Source organism: Drosophila willistoni, assembly GCF_018902025.1.
Source record: "Drosophila willistoni isolate 14030-0811.24 chromosome 2L unlocalized genomic scaffold, UCI_dwil_1.1 Seg168, whole genome shotgun sequence".
Lineage (NCBI taxonomy): Eukaryota > Metazoa > Arthropoda > Insecta > Diptera > Drosophilidae > Drosophila > Drosophila willistoni.
Window position 1 is genome coordinate 7663414 of NW_025814047.1, and position 20476 is coordinate 7683889.

The window sequence follows — 20476 nt, forward strand, 5'->3', positions numbered from 1 at the left end:
ACTTCCTTAAAATCCAAAATGTTGACATCCTTTTCATATTTGAAAGCCATTTATAACTGGCGTAAGGCAAAGTTGGACTTGAAGTGATTTATTGGATATTATGTGGCCTAAGTATAAGCCTAAAAGTATACTACAATCGATCCTTTTTAAATATTCTAAAGAATTACGTCATAAACGAGGATAAAAAAATAAATAACAAAACGAACATTTTAATTTTGGTTTTGAACATTTTTTAATAGGGGTTTCTAATATTTGTGTCATGCATTTTACACATTACTTTCTTCTTGATTAAAATCTAAACTGCCTGTTAAAACAGTTATATATTAAGTGACAAAACAAATCTTTATTATATTATTCGAAGTTGAATCGAGTTGAGTATTGATTGACTCTCTGATCTTTGTGCCCCCCACGTAAAGATGGATGGGTAGGTGACGCTCGTTCTCCTTATTGATAATCTGGCGTTCAAAATTGTTGATTATGTCGTGCACTAGCTTTTCCGTTATCCTTGAGCAATACATCAACTTTAATTCTCTCAATTTTGGACACCCAAGTATCAGCTGCAATACGCCAGAGTCGCTTATATTTTGGCAATCCACTAGACAAATATACTCAAGTTTTTTTAAGTTGGTGAACTCCTCCAGAATATCATTACTAATGGCACCCGCAAGCCATATGATTAGTTTCTGCAATACGCTCAGCTTTCCAATTTGCATGAGCATCTGATTTGTTAACCCGCCAGCATTGTGAATGTGTAATTGTTCCAGTTTCTTTGACTTCAAAGCAACCAGCTGATCGAGGAATTTGCCAAATATGTCAACCGAGGCTATGCATCTAATCTGAACTATCTTAAGATTAGGCAGATCGGCTATCCTCTCATAATTGGTTTCGTTATCGATGTCGAAACGTAAAGTTTCGATTGAAGTTAGATTACTAGGAATCTTCGTAATATACGACTGCTCTGACTCTGAAGACCCATAAGCATCTGGTTGAAGCCAACTGTCGCTGGGCTTGGCTCCAAATTGATGTCCATTCACCAGGTGAACTTCAAGATGTAAGGCTTTGGCTGCATCAAGTGCATTGGCAAATAAAATCCTACCAGTTTTCATATCCTGCTTCACTTCTTTATCCGATCTTTCTTTTCGTTCCGAGGATTCCGGATTTCCGCATGTGTCAAAGAGCTGAAGTCGTACCACATTGCCGTAACTCTTGAAATGCCTAAGTATCTCATCCTCACTTAACTGGAAAACAATAAAAAATCTTATAGAGGACAATAGTAGGATTTGCTTGATCAGAACTTACCTCTGCTGGAATGTTGTACAGATACAACTCCTGAACAGGAATGCGGTCCTCTGTGTAATACTTGTCATTCTTGATATAGTATTTTGTAGAAGCTGTAGAAGAACAATAAAAAAAGTCATTGTCCTAGTTCTTTATGCTTTAGTCTAATTATTCGCTTACCAGAATAACTAAATCCATCCATTTTAGTCGTTTTTCTCTTTAACTTCTTAGAAATTATTCGTTTTCGTTTGACGTCTCAATCTTAAATGAAATCATTAATGATAATTTCACATCCTGGATAAAATATTTCTGTTCTGTGTTCAAAACAAAGGCTTGTGCAAAAAAAAAACAAAATTAAATTGTGCAAAAATGCAAAATAAAAACACACCCAACTAAAGATACAGATTCTGAATCATTGAAATCTGTGAATCGTGTGGAAACTGCTGATATATAGTATGTATGTACATAGGCGTTTGTGTTTAATCATCATTGTTTACTTTTGAGCTTCTACTAGACCGATAAACGTAAACACTGGCCAAATATTATATCTTTTATTTGTACATACGAGGGTGGTCCGATAAGTACTTAGCCTCACCGCCCAGTGGCGTCACTATGGCAAAAAAAAGTTTATTATCGTGTAGAACCATCTTTTAGACGACAAAGCTCAAAATTTCATTCGAATCGAATTTGTGGTTTTGTTTTGACCCTGTGTGCGAGTGAGCGTGTTCACGGATTTTAGAAAAATGGAAAAACAGCAATATCGATCTGTGATTCGATTCTTGATTTGGAAGGGACACCGCGAAGTGAAATCAAAGAGCGTTTGGATACTGTGTACGGTGAGTCTTCTCCTTCGATGGCGACCGTCAAAAATTGGTTCAACGAGTTTCAACGTGGTCGCACTTTCGAGATATCTCGAAAGACCGCGTGGGTTATATACTGCATGAAATTTTGGGCATGAGAAAGCTGTCGGCGCGATAGGTGCCGCGTTTACTTACTCCGGACAACTGTAAGACGACATCAGACCATTGTTTGACGCTGTTTAGATGTAATCCGAAGGAGTTTTGTAACCGTCGACGAGACTTGGATCCACTGTCGAATTATTCGAAATAGTGGATCAGGCGAATCTGTGCTCTTTCACCATGACAACGCACCGGCTCACACCTCCGCCGTCGCCATGGCCAAATTGGTCGAATTGGGCTACGAACTGCGGCCCCATCTACCTTATTCTCCAGATTTGGCCCCGTGCGACTTCTTTTAGTTTCCAAACTTCAAAAAGTCACTCGCCTGGCAGAAATTTGAGGAAGTCATCGCCGCCACGGAGGCCCATTTTCAGACCTCAAGAAAACTTATTTTTCAGACGGGTTAAAAAAGTTGGAGCATCGCTGGATCAAGTGTATCAACCTTAAAGGAGACTATATTGAGAAATAAATCGACACTTCTTCCAAAATGTTCGTTTTCATTTGTAGGCTAAGTACTTATCGGACTGCCCTCGTACAGTGGGTCACAGTTTGTTTGTTTGTAAGGGTATTTCCAAGGAATTCTGTTTTTGGAGAACACAGCAAAAATTGTGTGAACCATGAAAAAGTAAATTGAAAATGCATTTGTTTTAGGACATTCTTTGACAGATTAGCATGAGTACTCGACAGACCTTACTGATTTAATATAAAATATTATTACTGTTTCAAACATAAATTCAGATTTGTACTTATACCCCTACTAATTAGACAACGATTTATGTCTTAGACTTCAATTCAAAAGGTAGTTTTTAGATTAACAAAACGAATTTAATGTAAAATGATTTTCAGTAGAGTAACCACGAAATAGAAATAATTTAGAGGTGTGTGTATAGAAAATATTAAGAAGAAAGATGATGAATTCTCATACTACTCACGATTTTAGTTTCTTTTAAGCATTAGTTGTAATCGTTGGACCCAAATATAATGTTGAAGTTGCTCTGGTATTGTTTTCATAAGGATTTATATCAATTATATAAATAAATATAAATATACTCCATAGGTTTCCTTACCCATGTCGCTTCATTAGATCCAGCAATTAGATGTAGATTTCTTAGCTAAAGAATTCTTAAATGTTATAAGTATTTACACTCATATTAAAGAATTTTTCTTTTAGATTTCATCATAAAATATTATATTTAATAAAAGTACAATTAAGTACGCTTTTTACTCTGTTTAATTGTTATTACCGAAAAGCTTGCATTTAACTGCCCAGCCGAGAAGTTTTGCATAGACTGAAAGCTTTTACTTTTAAGTTTCTTTGCAAAAATGTTATCAGTTGAATTTAAATATGACCAAACAAGATAAGATTTGCTAGAGAGATAATGCAAATAAACAAATTCAGAAAGTAAGTCGTCGCGCGTACTTGGGTATACTTCAGATGCCTAATAACCTCATACCCCGTAGAATATGACCACAATAGAGATTAGTATTGACAGGAGAACTGTCATGAAATGCGTAGTTTACTCTGTACTATCTACCGCTACAACTAAACAGGTTAACAACTAAATTAAATTAAATTAAAGCAGAGAAAAATGAAAGTATCAACACGGAGATCTGGATCGAACGAATCTATAATTATTGCAGTCTGAGGCCACATGACTCATTGGTAAACATATTATTGAAGGTCAAAAAAAAAAGATTTTCCAGAATGATTTCCTAGCAAAAGACCAATCTATATATATAAAAGAAAGTCGTGTTAGTTACAACACTTATAACTCGAGATCTGGTGAACCAATTTGCATGGTTTTTGATTTCTTGTATTTGTCTCCACCCCGAATAGGAAAATACATCTTAAAAACTATAAATAATTGCCGGAAAACCCCTTAAAACAGCCAATTTACCCTATTTTCCCTATACAAACGTTTTCTAACAGTCAATTTAAATAAAGTCAACTGTTGTTTTAATGTCATTGTAGTGCTCTGCAATATACAATGTGAAAACTGAAGGAAAAATTCGAATATTGTGTTTTGTGCAGTGTTTAGTAACCCATATTATCAAACGAAACCCATTAGCAATCTAATCATTATGCCACGTCCTAGAAGATCTAATCTTTCCCGGCGGAGCCGTAATGCAATTAGGCAACAGAACATCCCGAGTCAATTATCCGATGAACAAGGAGAAATTACACGAGAAGAGCGCCGCGTTAATATTCAACGAAGAAGAGCATTAATTCGTGCTTCTCAATCACGAGAGCAAAGTGAAGCAGCCCGTGAAAGAGCTCGGTTGGTAATGCAGAATCGTCGAGCGAACAACAGAAGGCAACAAATATGTAGATAATTTGCGACGCAGAACAAGATATTTAGCTGATTTGAATCGAGCAGCGTTTCGATACGATTGCAGTTTTCCGGAGAAACGCCTGGATTATGCTGCCTTAATGGTAAAGTGAAATTGCCAGTGTTGAGTCCGCCACATGACATCATTTGGGGCAGACATTATCGAACACGGAGGATTTAATCCGACATTTAAGGTTACCACCGCACAATTTGCGCCTAAAGGTTGGCTCCGTAGTAATCATGCTTCGAAACATAAAGCAACCAAAACTGTGCAACGGTACGCGTTTGGTGGTTAGTAAATTGATGAACAATGTAATTTACGCTACGATAATGATAGGAAAATTCAAAGGTAAAGAAGTTCTCAATTCGAGGATCCCGATGATCCTAACCGATATGCCGTTTGAATTTAAAAGACTTCAATTTCCGATACGTCTTGCATTTGCCATGACCAACAACAAATCACAAGGCCAATCCTTAAAAGTTTGTGGTTTAAATCTAGAACATTCATGTTTTTCCCATGGTCAATTATACGTGGCATGTTCACGGGTCGGAAGACCATCTGCGTTGTTTGTTTTTGCGCCTGATAATAAAACAAAAAATATCGTGTATCACAAGGTACTTAAGTGAAGAGCAACCTATGTACTAAATACAGAAATAATAATGAATGATTAATGAAGTTATTTAATTTTTTGTTGTATTTTTTCCAAAAAAAAACACAATCTGCTTATTTATTGTCATTAAGGTGGAACAAAGTTCGCCGGGTCTCTAGTATTTTATAAAAGTAATTCAGAAACTTATATTTATACTTAAATATAATTTCCACACTGTGCAGGCGCAACACTATTCTAGGGTGCAAGTCACAATACACCCCTCTGTAATGTGATTGAAGGATAAAGATAAGAAACAAAGAAAATTTGGTTCTCCTATTCAATTCCAAAATATTGGCTCACATTGCCAATAAGTATGGTGCAGTAAAATAAATTTAATTTCATGTCCCATTTTTTTTATACCCTTGCAGGGGGTATTATAAAATTGGTCAGATGTTTGTAACGCACACGTTTTCGTTCGTCGGTGCGTATGGGTTTTACTCAGCAATCTTAAAAGCTATAGCGACGAATCTTGGTAATTGAGCTACTTATAACCCGGGTAACATAAAATATGAAAATCATCATGATCGGACCACTATATCGTTTAGTTCTAAAAGAAACATAGGTCAAAAAATTGGAGTATCCCCTATGAAACTTACTAATATGATAGTTTTTTTTATATAAAACCTTAGATCCCAAAGTTTTAATCTGGTCGGATAAATATAACACAAGTTACAGTCAATATAAATCGGCTCAAGCGCTACCGGCAGCGCTGCTTGCTGCCTACTACGTCATCATCAAATCCACAGAGCACATACATACTAGAGGGCTGCATGAATGGAAGCAAAGTCAAAGTCAAATGAATCCATTCGAATTGAATTCAAATAAATGAGTGACAACTACACAATGAAATGAATGAGTGTGAGTTTGTACTTGTCATATCTCGCAAAATACGTAACTCTGTTTAATGAAAGGCAATGAATTGAGTGTCAAAACATCGAATTGTACTAAGGCACTCGAATCATTAGAATTATTCGAATTAACTCATTTTTATTGGGATGTTTAAAAGCAACAAAAACTAATTATTTTATCAAAAATGTATGGAAAATAATGGCGAAATGGGGGCTATTAAAATTAAAATATGCTATACACCAAAAACTTAAGGACACAGTTGTGGATTTGACAATTTGGGACAAATTTTGTAAAATCTATTTTTTCTAAATTAGATTCCTAGTTGCCACGAACCGTGAAAACATAAATAAGGCTTTCTAATATATTATAAAAAAAAATTATATTCTTTAATCCATCATATATACAATGGATCTACTTTTTAATATACTTCACTATTTGGAAAAAAAATTCTTCTCTATCTCAGTAGGTCCCCACTGAGCCACTAACCACTCTAGTTTTGTAGTACAGTAATCACATATAGTTAAAAAATATACAATACAAATAAATACTAAATACTAAAATCAGAATTGGAATTCGAATGCATTCGAATCATAGCAACTCATTGACTCACTTTCTAACTCATTCAATTCGTTTTGTTTCGTTTGAATGTTGTGCGACTGATTTTTACGTCGCACACTCATTTAGTTGAAGTCGATTTTCAAAGTCATTCAATTCATTTAATTGGTTTTGAATGTTGTTAACTCGAATTGATTTTTCTTTCATTAATGCAGCTCTCTAATACATACACACACAGACGCAACGCTACACGAACTGTATGTGTATGCGTGCCGTGCTTTGCTTAGGGAATGATGGAAGAAGAAGAATAAATTGTAGTAAAAAGAGTAATAATGTTTTCTTTGTGAATGATGATGAATTGAGTTGCATAAAAATAATTTTGAACATGTAAAAATATTGCCAAGGACTGCAAGGGCATTTAAACTTCTTCGATATTTGGTTTTTTTAAGGTTTTGTTATCAATTAACCAAAATAGAATTCATTGTCGAGACAAAGACGATTATTAGAATGTTTTTTGACGTTTTTAAGTGGAACGCAGTTTGGAACTGATTATTATTATTTCTACAGCTACTTGTGTATTTATAATATAGTATAGAAACAGTCATCCGATCCCACATAGAAACTGAATGATTATTTTCAATCAGCATTAAATAAAATAAAATTTGGGGGAAAAACATTGCATAAAGACATTTTATTGATTTGGTTCATTTCGAAATAAGTTGGAATGAAGTCGAAAATTTTGGAGATGACAATCTTGGTTTCAGTTAAATTATATTCTTTTTATGCAAAGAATTGATAAATATTTTGTTTAAATGCAATTTGAATTGATTTATAAAGGGATATATATGTACCCATATATGAAACGAAATGAGTTCATGGTCAGAATATATGTATGAGCGTATAGTTTCAGCGCAACAAAATGCGGTTCATAAGTTCACATTTTTAATTCACCAAAGTGAATACTCAGGTTTATTTTCCTTCCTTCTTAAATTCTTTTTAAGCAATGTACCCAAAAGCAGAGTGAATAAAATAAAAGTGAAAACATGAAAAAGGAATGAGCGCAAATAACGAGAAACTGAGTGTTTTTGCTTTTCCTGGTTTTGAACTGCTATGTAGTTCGCTTTCAATTTATCTTCCAATTTCTGAATTTTAACTTCGTAATTTGTTATGTGAACATCTTTCTCATTAACTTTTGTCTCCAATCGATCCTTCAGTTGCTGATTTTCACCTTCAAGTTTCTCATTGGAGTGTTCTAACAGAGCATTCAGCTCTTTGAGTTTTTGAACTGCTTTGTAGTTCGCTTTTAATTTATCTTCCAATTCCTTAATTTTTACTTCGTAATTTGTTATGTAAACATCTTTCTCATTAACTTTTGTCTCCAATCGAACCTTCAGTTGCTGATTTTCACCTTCAAGTTTCTCATTGGAGTGTTCTAACAGAGCATTCAGCTCTTTGAGTTTTTGAACTGCTTCGTAGTTCGCTTTCAATTTATCTTCCAATTCCTGAATTTTAACTTCGTAATTTGTTATGTAAACATCTTTCTCATTAACTTTTGTCTCCAATCGATCCTTCAGTTGCTGATTTTCACCTTCAAGTTTCTCATTGGAGTGTTCTAACAGAGCATTCAGCTCTTTGAGTTTTTGAACTGCTTCGTAGTTCGCTTTCAATTTATCTTCCAATTCTTGAATTTTAACTTCGTAATTTGTTATGTGAACATCTTTCTCATTAACTTTTGTCTCCAATCGATCCTTCAGTTGCTGATTTTCACCTTCAAGTTTCTCATTGGAGTGTTCTAACTGGGCATTCAACTCTTTGAGTTGAATTGCAGCTTTAGTTTGATTCACCAGTTGATCCTCCAATTGCTGGTTTTGAGCATCAAATCTCCTGACCCATGATGACGACTCCTCTAAAGCAGTATTCGACTCTATAAGTTGATTTTTGTACATTAATAAAATTTCTGCAATTTTTTTATCTTCAACAATTTTTGTTTGTTCTAAATCTGGCATGATATTGGGCCTAATTTCGCTTAAGATTTTCATATCAATCGTTCCATTTAAAGCCATTGCAATAAGAGTGTCGATTTGTCGGTCTTTCAACTTAATGGCATCAGCCGCTTGCTGCAATATTGGTGTCACTTTTTGGTAACAGTTTCCCTCGCACTTAATGTTTATTATCTCGAATCCTTCGATTAACTGAAATTTTAAATTAGAATTCATTTTGTTCCGTCTACCCGTACTCACAATCAGAATGCATATTTACCGAATTGTATTCAAACGCAGTATTGTCTTCCCCACCCTCCATTTTGTCCAACATCAGATTGACTATGTTTGGATCCATTTTAACTAGACTCTAACTTTTCCCGAAAAAACCTGTGCTTGATCAACCGAAAGAGTTCAGACTGTTTCACTTGCTGAACAATAGAGTCTTCTTTATATATGCATATAATACGCATCCGTAATCTCCTCTACATATACAGATGGACAACTGATTATGATAAGGTGAATGCTTCTTGTTAACATTTAATCAAAATGAGACTCATTATCGAGTTTAATTATTGTTATTATAACTTTTAACGCAAAAGTTATCGGCTTGTACTCGTTGTAGTTATTATAACTCAGTTAAATTTTGCAATCTTTTTTAAGATTATTTCCAAGTACTACAAATTATTTGTGGACCTATTTTTGATAGCTTTGTCTTTATATCTTTATATATGTTGTTGAGTACCTACAATTCAGAAACTACTGAACCGATTGCGTTTAAATTTTGACACACTGTGGAGTCAGGTTCAAGATTGGTTTTTATACCCTTGCAAAAAGGGTATGTTAATTTTGGTCAGAAGTGTGCAACGCATAGAAGGAAGCATCTCCGACCATATAAAGTATATATATTCTTGATCAGCATGACGAGACGAGTTCATATAGCCATGTCCGTCTGTCCGTCCGTCTGGATCAACGCAAACTCCTCCTAGACCGTTAGAGCTACAGAGTTGAAATGCATGTAGGCTTGTATATACTGTAGGGGTTGTATATCTCGGATTCAGCTGGATCGGACCACTATATCATATAGTGACATTTCTCAATAACTTCGTTATTTTCTGAGCTATTGAAATTTAATATTGATGAGTTTATTATACATATAAACGACTATGCCGAATTTGATAAAGATCGTGGTAACTATATCATATAGCTCCCATAGGAACGATCGGTGGAAAACAGTGACTTTGATCAATATCGTCGTTATTTACTGAATCCCGCGCACAGATAAGAGTAGATCCACTACTCCACTACTGAATCGAAGCATTTCCTACCAAGCATTATGAAATATAATTCCTGCCTCCAAATGATGTCATTTGAGACTGCCCAATTCATGCCAACTTTCAAAGTTAATGGGCAAATCTATCAGAAAGCTGGCGCCCTGCTCCCCTTCCCAGATACTTAGTGAACATAAATTTCTTCAAATGTACTTCGTCGGTAAGCGTGGCAGGGTACAGCTAGTTTTTTATAAAAATAACAAAAAAAAAAAACAAATAATCGTAAACTATATTTATATTAGTATTTTTCAGTTTTCACGTTTGAAAATCAGCCTCACCAAAAAGAATAAGAAAACAAATTATGAGTGAACATTTTTTTTCGCTCAAAATAAAATTTACTTTTAAAAATCGGCTTCTGTGTCAAATATTTTTGCACAACCTTGAAAAGAGATTCAAGGACTACCACTCCAAATAATTTTTTTTTTAGTATTAGTATTAATACTAATATTATCATTATAATTAACTTAATTCGATTCGCTAGACCCGAAATATGGTGAAACCATCGAGTTTGGTCATGTTTTTGTTTTCGACTATTACAGTGCTATCATTTTCCCATTTGACACTGCTCATACAAGGATTATCCACAAACTGCCAGAAACAAAGTAAAGGATATAATATGAAGAGAAAGTAATTCTAAACGAACTGACCGTACTAAATTTCCCATATACCAGACAGGCTGTCTGGTTCGGGTGGCGACAATGTGTCTGTAGTTTTAGTTTCTGAAAACAACAACCCTTCGAAGAATCAGAACTACGTCAAGCTGGTATTATGTCATAATATTTTTAGTTTCGACAGTGAAATTAATTGAGCTATTAACCACAAGCCGACACCAGCGACCTTTCCTTTCGGGGAAAATTTAATTTATGGCTTTCCCCGAGGCACTTCAGATAGACACAAGTGCCACTTGACCCAAATGCTGGGACCTTTCACTCAGACCCTTAGGCTTTCCCAGAAAAAGACGCATTATCTGTGCATTACGTATAATTACCAAGAACACGCTGCCCATCGATATCGAATGGGCTCCGCAGATGACAATCGGCCCGGTAGCGCTTTCCCCGAATATCAATTTCATATTCACCCTGCTTCACGTAGTCAGCGTCAATAATTGCATCGTCTGGCCGTGAAATGTAAGCCTGACCCAGAGATTTGGCCAACGAATAGGCAAACTCAGCCCGGCGGAGAAAACCCACAGGTACGCCATTTCGATAGACACCCTCCAGACCCCAAATGGGCACTTGATCGTGGAGTGTAAAGTAAACTAAACGCCTGCGTATGCCCTCGAGACGTTGCTTATCCACTGCCGTTTTACCCCTATAATCATTGCCAGATTTACGGCAAGTGAAGCCCAAGCCGGCCTCCAGAGGAGTGTCATCTGGACGCAGGTCGTAGCTCCACAAATGATATCCCTTTTCACTGCTTAGAGCATACAACGATCGATAGCCAGCGTTTCGTAGATCGTATCCCTTGCCAGCCGACATCACAGCACGATAGACATTAACACAATCATCCTTGGGCACATGCAGTTCATAGCCAAGTTCACCCACAAAACTGACCCGCAGGATACGCAGTCCAACGCCATTTACCACAGCGAGACGCGTGCCATTGGGAGGCAACTCTGCATCCGTAAGTTCGAAATCAATCAAAGGCTGTAGGATACGTCTGCTATTGCGCCCTTGTATCGATATAACGCCCATTTCCGAGGTAATATCATGCAGTTGCGCCTTAAATCCCTGTCGCAAAATCTCATCGGCCAGAATGCTATAAGTGTAGAAGGCAGAGGCGCCACCAGCTACTATGTAATAACCCTGGCCCTCAAATTTCGGATCGTAGACACGGCCTGATCCTGAAATCAAGCGACTTATGGTCACATCTGCCTCCACTCCGCCAGAATCGTTAAGAGCGCAGGAATAAATAGTCCTAGAATGAGTCAAGAAGAAGGTAAAGAATTTTCAAAGACTATAATGCTTTTACTCACTTGTTTGTTGGCCGATTTGTATTAGCTGTGAATAACCAATCCGCTGCCTTTTGGGCTTCTGGACCTTCAAGCAATAATTTGGCAAAATAGCTCATATTGAAGACCACTGCATTATTACGACAGGACAAAGCCTCTTCTCCAATCTGTAAGAAAAATAGTCTATAGGCTGTTAATTTTTTGTCCTTTTATGGGCCTTACCAAGTCATGATTATCAGGAAATTGACTGTACTTGAGATCGCCTTCCAGGACCTGCTCATATCTGCCATTTTGGAGACGAGGGTGTCCATAGCTGCCGTACCAGTCATAGGGTTGAACTAAAGCATTCACATCCTTCGAAGGTAGGAAAAAACCTGGTCGCTCCCACCCTTGTTTCTCCTCCATAAAGGCATTACTTGCTAACATCTCATCGTGAAGTGGATCCTTTTGAAAATCTCGTCCAGCCAGAGGCTGATCATGTTTAAAAACCATGCTATAGTTCTTCACGTAGCTCTCGTGCGACTTTTCACGTATCCACTGAACTGCTCGTCCCTGATCAGCTGTGAATCGGCGAAGATCGAAACTAAACATGGGCAAATCTGGTTGACCATTGATCATCCAGAGGGCTAATTGTTCGCCACAGCCTCCGCCAAACATCATGCCAGCTGAGTTAAAGCCACAACTGTGGTAAAGCCCACGAAGCAAAGGATCAGGTCCCATTAGAGGTTTGTGGTCAGGTGTAAAGGATTCGGGTCCGCATATGGTGCTCTTAATGCCATACTTGCCAAAAGGAGGACATAACTTTTGGGCGCCCTCGAGATGCTGCTCAAACACAGACCAATCCAGGTCGTAGAGTCCGAAATGAAAGTCTTTTGGCACTGGTTCAAGTAAAATGGGATTCGGTTCGTAGCCGCCCATGCAAATGGCATCACCTTGAATCCGGAAATATGTGGAATAGTCGTGATCCCGTATATTAGGAAGTCCACGAACACCGGGAATAGACTCGGACACAATATACGCGTGGCGCATGGGCACCAGAGGTAAATGAGACCCATGTCTGGCTACCAGATCTCGACCCCAAACGCCAGTGGCATTAACCACAAAATCACTCTTGATTTGGCCAAACGGCGTGACCACGCCTATCACTTTTTTAGCAGCACCGGAAGTCTGCTCAATCAAAAGGTCATCAACCGGACAGTTCTCAATAACAACCGATCCCAAATTAGTGGCCGCCTTTTTGAGAGCCGCACACAGCATAGCCGGATCCATCACACCATCGCCAGGCGAATAGAGTGAGCCCATAAATGCTGAGGGATCGAGCAGCGGAAACAATTTCTGCGTCTCATTGGGATCGAGCATTTGACTCTCAATGCCAAAGGCATTGCCAGCTGAGGCCAAACGTCGATACTCATCCAATCGCGTTTCGCTATGGGCAATGAAAATACCACCATTTTGTATCCATCCAGGATCTAGATCCGTTTCCTTTTCCAATTGCTGGAGCATGCTTCGCGAGTTGGCCAGCAATTGAATATCCACATCATTGGGACGAAGACGCCACAGCAGGCCGGCAGTGTGCCAGGTGGTTCCAGCTGTGAGTTGTGCACGCTCCAAGAGCACGGCCCTCACTCCGCGTTTGGCAAGATGGTACAGTGTGTGACATCCTGCCGAACCGCCGCCGATTACAACCACATCCGCTGAAGCTGGCACCGACTGACTCTGACTGGCTGTACTGAGTCCTTGTCTCTGACCTCGAGCGAGCTCCTTGAAGATCTTCTTGCGCCACATGTCGCCACTAGGCAGCCACGCTTCACGAATCGAATATTAAAACTAAACCCTCGATCCGGACACTGCTGATTATTTAAGCCATATGAGATGAATTTTGTTTGATCATTAAATGGAACAACACGCTGATAAACCTGTGCCCCCATTTTTAGATTGTGGGGTGTGGCAAGTGCTTAATCATTTCGCTATGATGTACACTACGTCAACTGAATTCAACTTTAGCAGAAGACACGCTTTCAATCTGGTTTAACTAAGAAGACGGCATTGAACTTGCCTTATCGACCATATGGCGAAATTAGTTTGTGAACTGCTCCAATTTTATAAAAATAGATTTAGATTATTTCATTAAATTAATCAAAATATTCTTCCAATTCATAATTATCAATTTTGATAATTATCAACTGAAAAACTATTTATTATTGATTCGACAAGCCTTCGATTTTGAAAAAGATTCAAAATTATCAATAATTGTGATCGCAAATGAATTGATATTTACCAATACCTCGCTTATCACAGATTCAATTTTACACGATTTGTAGAATCAAAGAATATTTAATATGTATATCCTTTTTTGTTTAAATGACAACACTTATTATTTCATTTTATTACAAATCTTGTAACACCCTTTAATACTTTCTTTAGTCAAAACAAAAATATGAGGAAAGCGTCTTGAAAATAACGTCAAAACGTTTGTAAATTTGTTTACAGGAAACCCTCTTTTGTCAGGAAATGTCAATGTAGATCGTGGTCTCAATTAACAATTTGAAGGAATATGTCTATAAAGATATGACCAATCAAAGTAAGCAACAAAAACTTTAATTGAAATATTAATATAGATATATATATGTTCGATTTTACGTATGTATCTACCCCTACCTATACAACTTTCGGCCCTTTTTAAAACATTTATGGTATATCAAAGCATTTTCGAACCGAAAAATCAGTATCCAGAGCCGAGTCGATCTAAATGACTATGTAACAAAACCTCCGTCGGTCTAGGTTCGGACTCGAGAACAACAGATTTGTATATTTAGTAGGTCTCCACGGAGCTCCATAGACTCATATAGTAACTGCACAGATCGACTGCCTTTATATGATGCTTGTCGAAGGAATTCAAAATAGTTTTTTCACTTTCTGTATGGTATACACAAGTCGTCATAACAGTTTACTTGATTTAATTATGTGAATCTTTTTTGTTTTATAAGAAAAAATTTGAGAAATTAAAGGTGAAATAAGTGAGACCAACAAAATAAGCAATATACCGTCGGTTAGAACAATATGCTCTTTTGAAGAATTATGGTTGATTACTAGAGTTCCCCTGAATTCAACCACTTATGTTTAAAATTAATAAAAATATAAATAGTTTTAGCAATGCGAGATTAAGATAGAATTTCTATCAAAGAATAAATGGTCAAACATTAAGGCAAGAAAAACTAGAAGTTGTTACATTACAAAAACTTTAATAAATCTGTTTTTTACACATAAAATTTAATCTAATAAATAATAATGTTTAATACATTTACCTCTATTCCAATTGTACTGCTGAATACTCCCTAAATAATCTAAAACCCGATTGATCAATGACAATTGACCAATGAAAAGTGGATTAAGATGAAAATTTCTGCCTTTTCATTTCCCATTAAATTGATTGCTGTCAATCAGTTTTAATGTCTCTGAACTCTGTCAGTAGATTATGGTAATTTATATGTAAAGCACTAAAAAAAATGGAAGATCTGGGTCTAGTTCAATATCATTTGTATCCAGGTGGTGCCATATGCGATATTTGTGGCACACGCTTGCCACTCGCTTACGACATCCTTTAAGGATTTTGGGATGTATAACGGTGGCGTAGAAAATTCCGCCCCTGCTGCTTCATTGTAGGATGTCCAAAAATAAACAAATATTGAAGATAAACAAAAATCTTTTCATTTTGTTTTGTGTTAACAAGCACACATACAGAGGAATGTACATACAAATGAATATTTGTATTGTCGATCTGGACCAATGTCGTCGAAGAGAAAATTTAGATCACACCATGTGTTTGAGTTAGCTCCGCCAATTGCAGCAAAGAACCGCCTTCAGGCACCGAAAATAGATCAAGAGATGGGAACGCTAGTCGATCTCTTGGCGGAGAGTGTAAAAAGGAGGATTTTCTCAGATCATTAAGCAGAAGTGTTCGAAATGTGCTACGGATCAGTTGCTGTGCGGTAATTTGTACGGTGAAGTGAGCATAACTTGTTAAGCAGAAAGTGTAGAAAAGTGTAAAAGTCTTCGAGTTGGATAAATTTGTTATAATGCCACGTAAAAAGCGAGCACCTAGCCCCATGGAAATGTTTGACGATGATTTTGACGAAGATGCCAGTTCGCAGAGTAAGCCCAAGTGCTAGAATTGTTTGTCTGTGATATATTTTGATTGACCATTTCGTCCATATTTCCGTCAGGCTCCCAACCTCCAGTGCAACGCAATGCTGCAAATGCACGGGAACGCATGCGAATGCGAGTTTTATCCAGCGCTTATGGTCGCCTAAAGACAAAATTGCCTAATATTCCGCCCGACACGAAGCTCTCAAAATTGGACACTTTGCGTTTGGCAACGCTCTACATAAAACAGCTAATTACGGCCGTCGAGACTGGCAGCAGCCACAACCACAACCATCATCAGCATCCTCATCATCATCATCCTCATCCTCATCATCGCCATCATCAGCATACCAGCAGCAGTCCAAGAGCAGATGGGCTAGATACGAATCACTTGACGGATTGCGGCGGTGGGGCAGGCGGAGCTATTAGTGGCACTTTTTCCCATTTTCACAATGGCGGACACAGCGGCGGCATGGTGAGTTTTCCATTGTACAATAATTGCAATTTCATTTTTCATAAGTGATGTCACTGGCCCTACTTAACATTGCATTCATTTCACTCGAGATGAATGAATTCATATCACTGCGTAGCTACGGGCTGGGCCACGTCAATGCCAGGTGACAGGTGTCAGGCGGGGATACATATACAGCCATTCGCTGTAATAGGCGTAGATGAGATCAGCTCCATAGCTGCCAAGTTCATCAAATGCTTGTAGTCCATAGGCTAATTGAGTCCTCCTAATTGATCACATAGAAAAAATATGGCAAGATACCATTGGAACAATGGTACTTCAATCAGGAATGTCGATCAAAACGATTTATTACTTGTGAATGTAATAAGTAAAAAATTGAAAGTTTCGATCTGGTTGAAGAAGTTTAAGGTAGAGGAATATAACAATAGCCACTCAAATTATCTACTATATTATCCAATGTAATTATAGTTTCTTTTTGGATTTTAAATCTTCGAGATACATATGCATGTGTGTGAAAATCTCCCAAGTAAGCCACCTAAAAAAAACTTTTGCGTATTTCTTACTCAAAAGTATCTATTTCGATTCATATGAATAAAGAAAAAATTCATTTTGAACAGTTTTCAAAGATTCGAACTTGTACCAAAGTTACTAGCAGCAATACTTTGTTGCACGCTACTTTGAACATTTTTTTTCTTCTTACTCGGTGCATTTATCCAGAATTTTTTTTCGCCTGGTCATTTATTAGGCAAATATCTAAAAAATAGTTTTTTTCTTTTGTCTAAGCCGCGTACTTTCAAAAGACATTAAGAAAAATCAAAATATTTCTGTGTTCTGGATGTGATTATAAGAAGTCTTTTACCTTATACCAATATTTGATTCATAACGCATCCAATACGAAAATAAAAATTTATAAGATCGTATTAAGGTTCAAGAAGATTTTTCATTGCTCAAGGCATTTAAATGGTAGGCTTTCACATATGTATATTTGATAGACACAATTTGCCAATTTCCGAATTACCAAGCGTGGGAAATTGCACTACAAATTTAAGCCCTTGACAATTTTTATCCTGGTGTGAGTTCGCAACGTACAGAAGAAAGTATTTTCCACTGAACTCATAAAGCAATATACACAAGTAGTTCAGTCTTGTCGCCCGAATACTGAACATTGTAATAGTGTAAAAATCAGAATAGTTAGCTCCATCTTTCATTTTGAATCAAAGTTATTATTAGTTATGTAATTATCCCTTATATTGTTATAAAATTTAACAATTGTCAGTTTTATTCCATTATTTAATGATCAATTTCATTATGATCATAGGCCATATATCATATATTAAATATTATTATTAATTTGTTTAAGTGTTAGGATTATGGTTATTGTTATGTTATGGTTTTGATTAGGTCATTCAATTTCGTTTAATCACTTAGGCTCAGCAGTTTTGTTGCAGGGACATTTTAATGCAAAGTCAAATCAATCAATTGCGGAATAGGCCTCATTATCAATTGTAAAGTCACTAAATTTGGAATCGGCCCAATTTGGATAGGACACATTATCAAGTGACAGATTAGATTAGACTAGATCCAATAAGATCTAAGAGGATGTACAAATCCATTTGAAATTCTAATTGTTATATTTATATTTTAAATCTTGCGACTTGACGCTGTTTTACTTGCCAAATTATCTTACCCTTATCACATCTGCATATGTACTTTTTAATTTCAAACTGAAGTTATTAGATGGTATGTCTTTTGCTCCTTAAAATCACACAACAAAGGAAAGCCAGTTCCAATTGAAGTTTTCCTATGTTTTGACCCACTTTGTGCAGGAAGAGCCATTTACCTACCTCTACCTGATTTTGTTTAAAAATTTTATTTTCTCCCAAATTCAACCAAAGACATAACTTAGTTTTCTTTCTTTTTTTGTTGTAAGGCTAGATCAATTTTGTTTTTTTTTTAGTTGGCTATTTTCAATATCTCATGTTGGATAGTTTAGTCTATTTAGTTTGCCTTTTTTTCGCGTTTAAAACCAATATTCCACAGATTATGAAAATAATTTGCTACTAATGATCGTGCTAATACATTTGTATGTGTATATAGCAATTTTAAAGATTTTTACTACATTTTTTTGAGGAAATCAAAAAAATCATGGAAAACTTTCAATTCAAAAATGGCCCTTAAGTCTGTAAATGTAAGGCAACTTAAAACTATACATATTAGTCAAAATTTTGTGTTTATTGGGCAACATCTGCTCAAATGTGACTTCAACAAGTACACTATTCCGTCTAGCTTCTGCTATTTGAAAGGTGGGGTCCCAGGCCCCCCACTAGAACCGATGTGTATATGAAGGTACCTACTCATTCGAAACCACTCTTTGTGATTTCAGTTTGTCTTGCTTTCCTGTAATCGGATACTTTTGTGAATTTTCAAAAAAATATTAAATATGAGTGACAGGCTCCCGAAGACGCAGACGAAGGCGACGGCGTAGGTGAAGGGGGCCGAGGTAGACGGACAAGGTGCCAGAGTGGCAACGTTAGTTAGTCTCTTGGTAGTTCTTTTTGCTGTTATTTTTAAAGATGCTCGACTTTGATGCGACCAAAGTGAATGACATCCAAGGGAAAAACTGTCGCTGCGGCTAGAGAGAATTTCTTTAGATAATTGTAATTAAACATTGTTGTTTTCTTGTTAGAAATCTTTCTCTTTTTTTGGGGCTCTGCAATCCGATTATGAGTTGCAGATTCACAAGTAGACATCACTTTTCTCTAAATAGAAGCAATTGTTTATTTAATTTGTTTGGTTTAGAATGCGTGAAATTTTGAGCAAATATTACGTCGGATCGGGCTTCGGCCCAGTGCGCCTTGCGTCCATATGGTAGCAAAAGAAGCATTTTGTTTGCATTTAGATAGGATCCGTTGCGTATGTATCACACTCTCGCACGCGCCGCCTTATGCTGGGAACAACCCATTTCCATTCCCATTCCCATTGCTATTCCCCTTTGCAAGATTTTCGAACCCAAATAAGTTGAGGGCTGATTGTGTCTGCCTGAGTGTCTCTTGTCTGGGTGTCCGCAAGTGTTTGGTCTGTTTATGTTTTTATAGATTCGTTAAAGATGATGACGATGATGTTATTGTTGAACTATGAAAACAACATCATTATGGGCACTAAAAACAATCAAAGTTGTATAAACAAACAAAAAGGGCGCTTGGCTTGGCACCGTATTGGGTTGTCGTCATATTGTTCCATTTATAGTTGCGGTTTCCTCATATTAAATGATTTATGCATGTCTTTTCATTGTAGAGCTGGCCCTTTGAGTTCCATCAGAGCAATCGCAACAACATGGCCTCATTCAACTCCTCATCTTCTTCATCGACTACATCCAATTCGTCCCGCTTAGAGTGGCAATCGCAAACACCGCAGTCCTATGGCAAAGTACCACGTAATGAGCCACATTCGGACTATGTCCAACTGCAGCAGGCTCAAAATCCAATACAGCCTTCGCATGGACAGTGGTATCCCGCGGACATGCAGTTGGACCTGGATCAGGGGTGTGGCTATGAGGCACCTGGAGCTCAGCAACATCATCATCACCGCACCAATCAGGTTCACACACTATAACTTGGTTGATCCTGAGAAATTGGCCATAAATTCAAATATATTGAATGTTGTAATTATTGTCTAACCAAAAGTAATATGGATCTACCTAACATACACATTTTGCAACCGAAAAGTCGATTATAACTCAAATCAATCTAGAGAAAATCATTTGGAAGTGGCTGACTTGAAAGTTGTTGCATAGTGTAATTGTATTAAATCGTGATTTAATTATAATCAAATCAAAAATAATTATTAAGCCAAAGATTTGTTGTATGTATGTGCACTCTAATGTTAAGAAAATACATTTCTATTCTGAATTAAATTCAAATTTTGTTTCATTTTCATTTCATTACACACAATAACTCTCCAGCCCTGTTGAGTTTTCTTT

General features: G+C 36.9%; 4 protein-coding genes across 6 annotated transcripts; 1 reads left to right on the plus strand and 3 right to left on the minus strand.

The window, feature by feature from the left end:
* Nucleotides 1-244: 244 nt before the first annotated feature.
* On the minus strand, nucleotides 245-3384 carry LOC111519586. 3 transcript variants are annotated; one of them, XM_023181131.2, is made up of 5 exons: nucleotides 3305-3384; nucleotides 3170-3232; nucleotides 1459-1539; nucleotides 1300-1391; nucleotides 245-1238 (listed from the first exon to the last, which is right to left on the minus strand). In XM_023181131.2, exons 3-5 carry the CDS (start codon nucleotides 1478-1480, stop codon nucleotides 324-326), a joined length of 1029 nt encoding a protein of 342 aa, XP_023036899.1. In that variant the 5' UTR covers nucleotides 1481-1539; nucleotides 3170-3232; nucleotides 3305-3384; the 3' UTR covers nucleotides 245-323. The 3 variants fall into 3 exon arrangements, with proteins under 3 accessions (XP_023036899.1, XP_046865574.1, XP_046865575.1); XM_047009618.1 differs by having other exon boundaries at nucleotides 1459-1610; XM_047009619.1 differs by lacking the exon at nucleotides 3305-3384 and having other exon boundaries at nucleotides 1459-1610; nucleotides 3170-3235.
* A 2374-nt stretch (nucleotides 3385-5758) lies between these two features.
* Nucleotides 5759-8958, minus strand: LOC26528956 (putative leucine-rich repeat-containing protein DDB_G0290503). Its single transcript, XM_023181207.1, has 3 exons — nucleotides 8916-8958; nucleotides 7812-8545; nucleotides 5759-5764 (listed from the first exon to the last, which is right to left on the minus strand). The coding sequence occupies exons 1-3, from the start codon at nucleotides 8956-8958 to the stop codon at nucleotides 5759-5761; spliced, it is 783 nt and encodes a 260-aa protein (XP_023036975.1).
* A 1936-nt stretch (nucleotides 8959-10894) lies between these two features.
* On the minus strand, nucleotides 10895-13711 carry LOC6652181 (sarcosine dehydrogenase, mitochondrial). The gene is made up of 3 exons (XM_002074886.4): nucleotides 12105-13711; nucleotides 11907-12049; nucleotides 10895-11848 (listed from the first exon to the last, which is right to left on the minus strand). Exons 1-3 carry the CDS (start codon nucleotides 13665-13667, stop codon nucleotides 10906-10908), a joined length of 2649 nt encoding a protein of 882 aa, XP_002074922.2. The 5' UTR covers nucleotides 13668-13711; the 3' UTR covers nucleotides 10895-10905.
* A 2136-nt stretch (nucleotides 13712-15847) lies between these two features.
* Nucleotides 15848-20342, plus strand: LOC6652312 (histone-lysine N-methyltransferase Suv4-20). Its single transcript, XM_002074885.3, has 3 exons — nucleotides 15848-16034; nucleotides 16106-16500; nucleotides 19792-20342. The coding sequence occupies exons 1-3, from the start codon at nucleotides 15959-15961 to the stop codon at nucleotides 20107-20109; spliced, it is 789 nt and encodes a 262-aa protein (XP_002074921.1). The 5' UTR covers nucleotides 15848-15958; the 3' UTR covers nucleotides 20110-20342.
* Nucleotides 20343-20476: the final 134 nt, after the last annotated feature.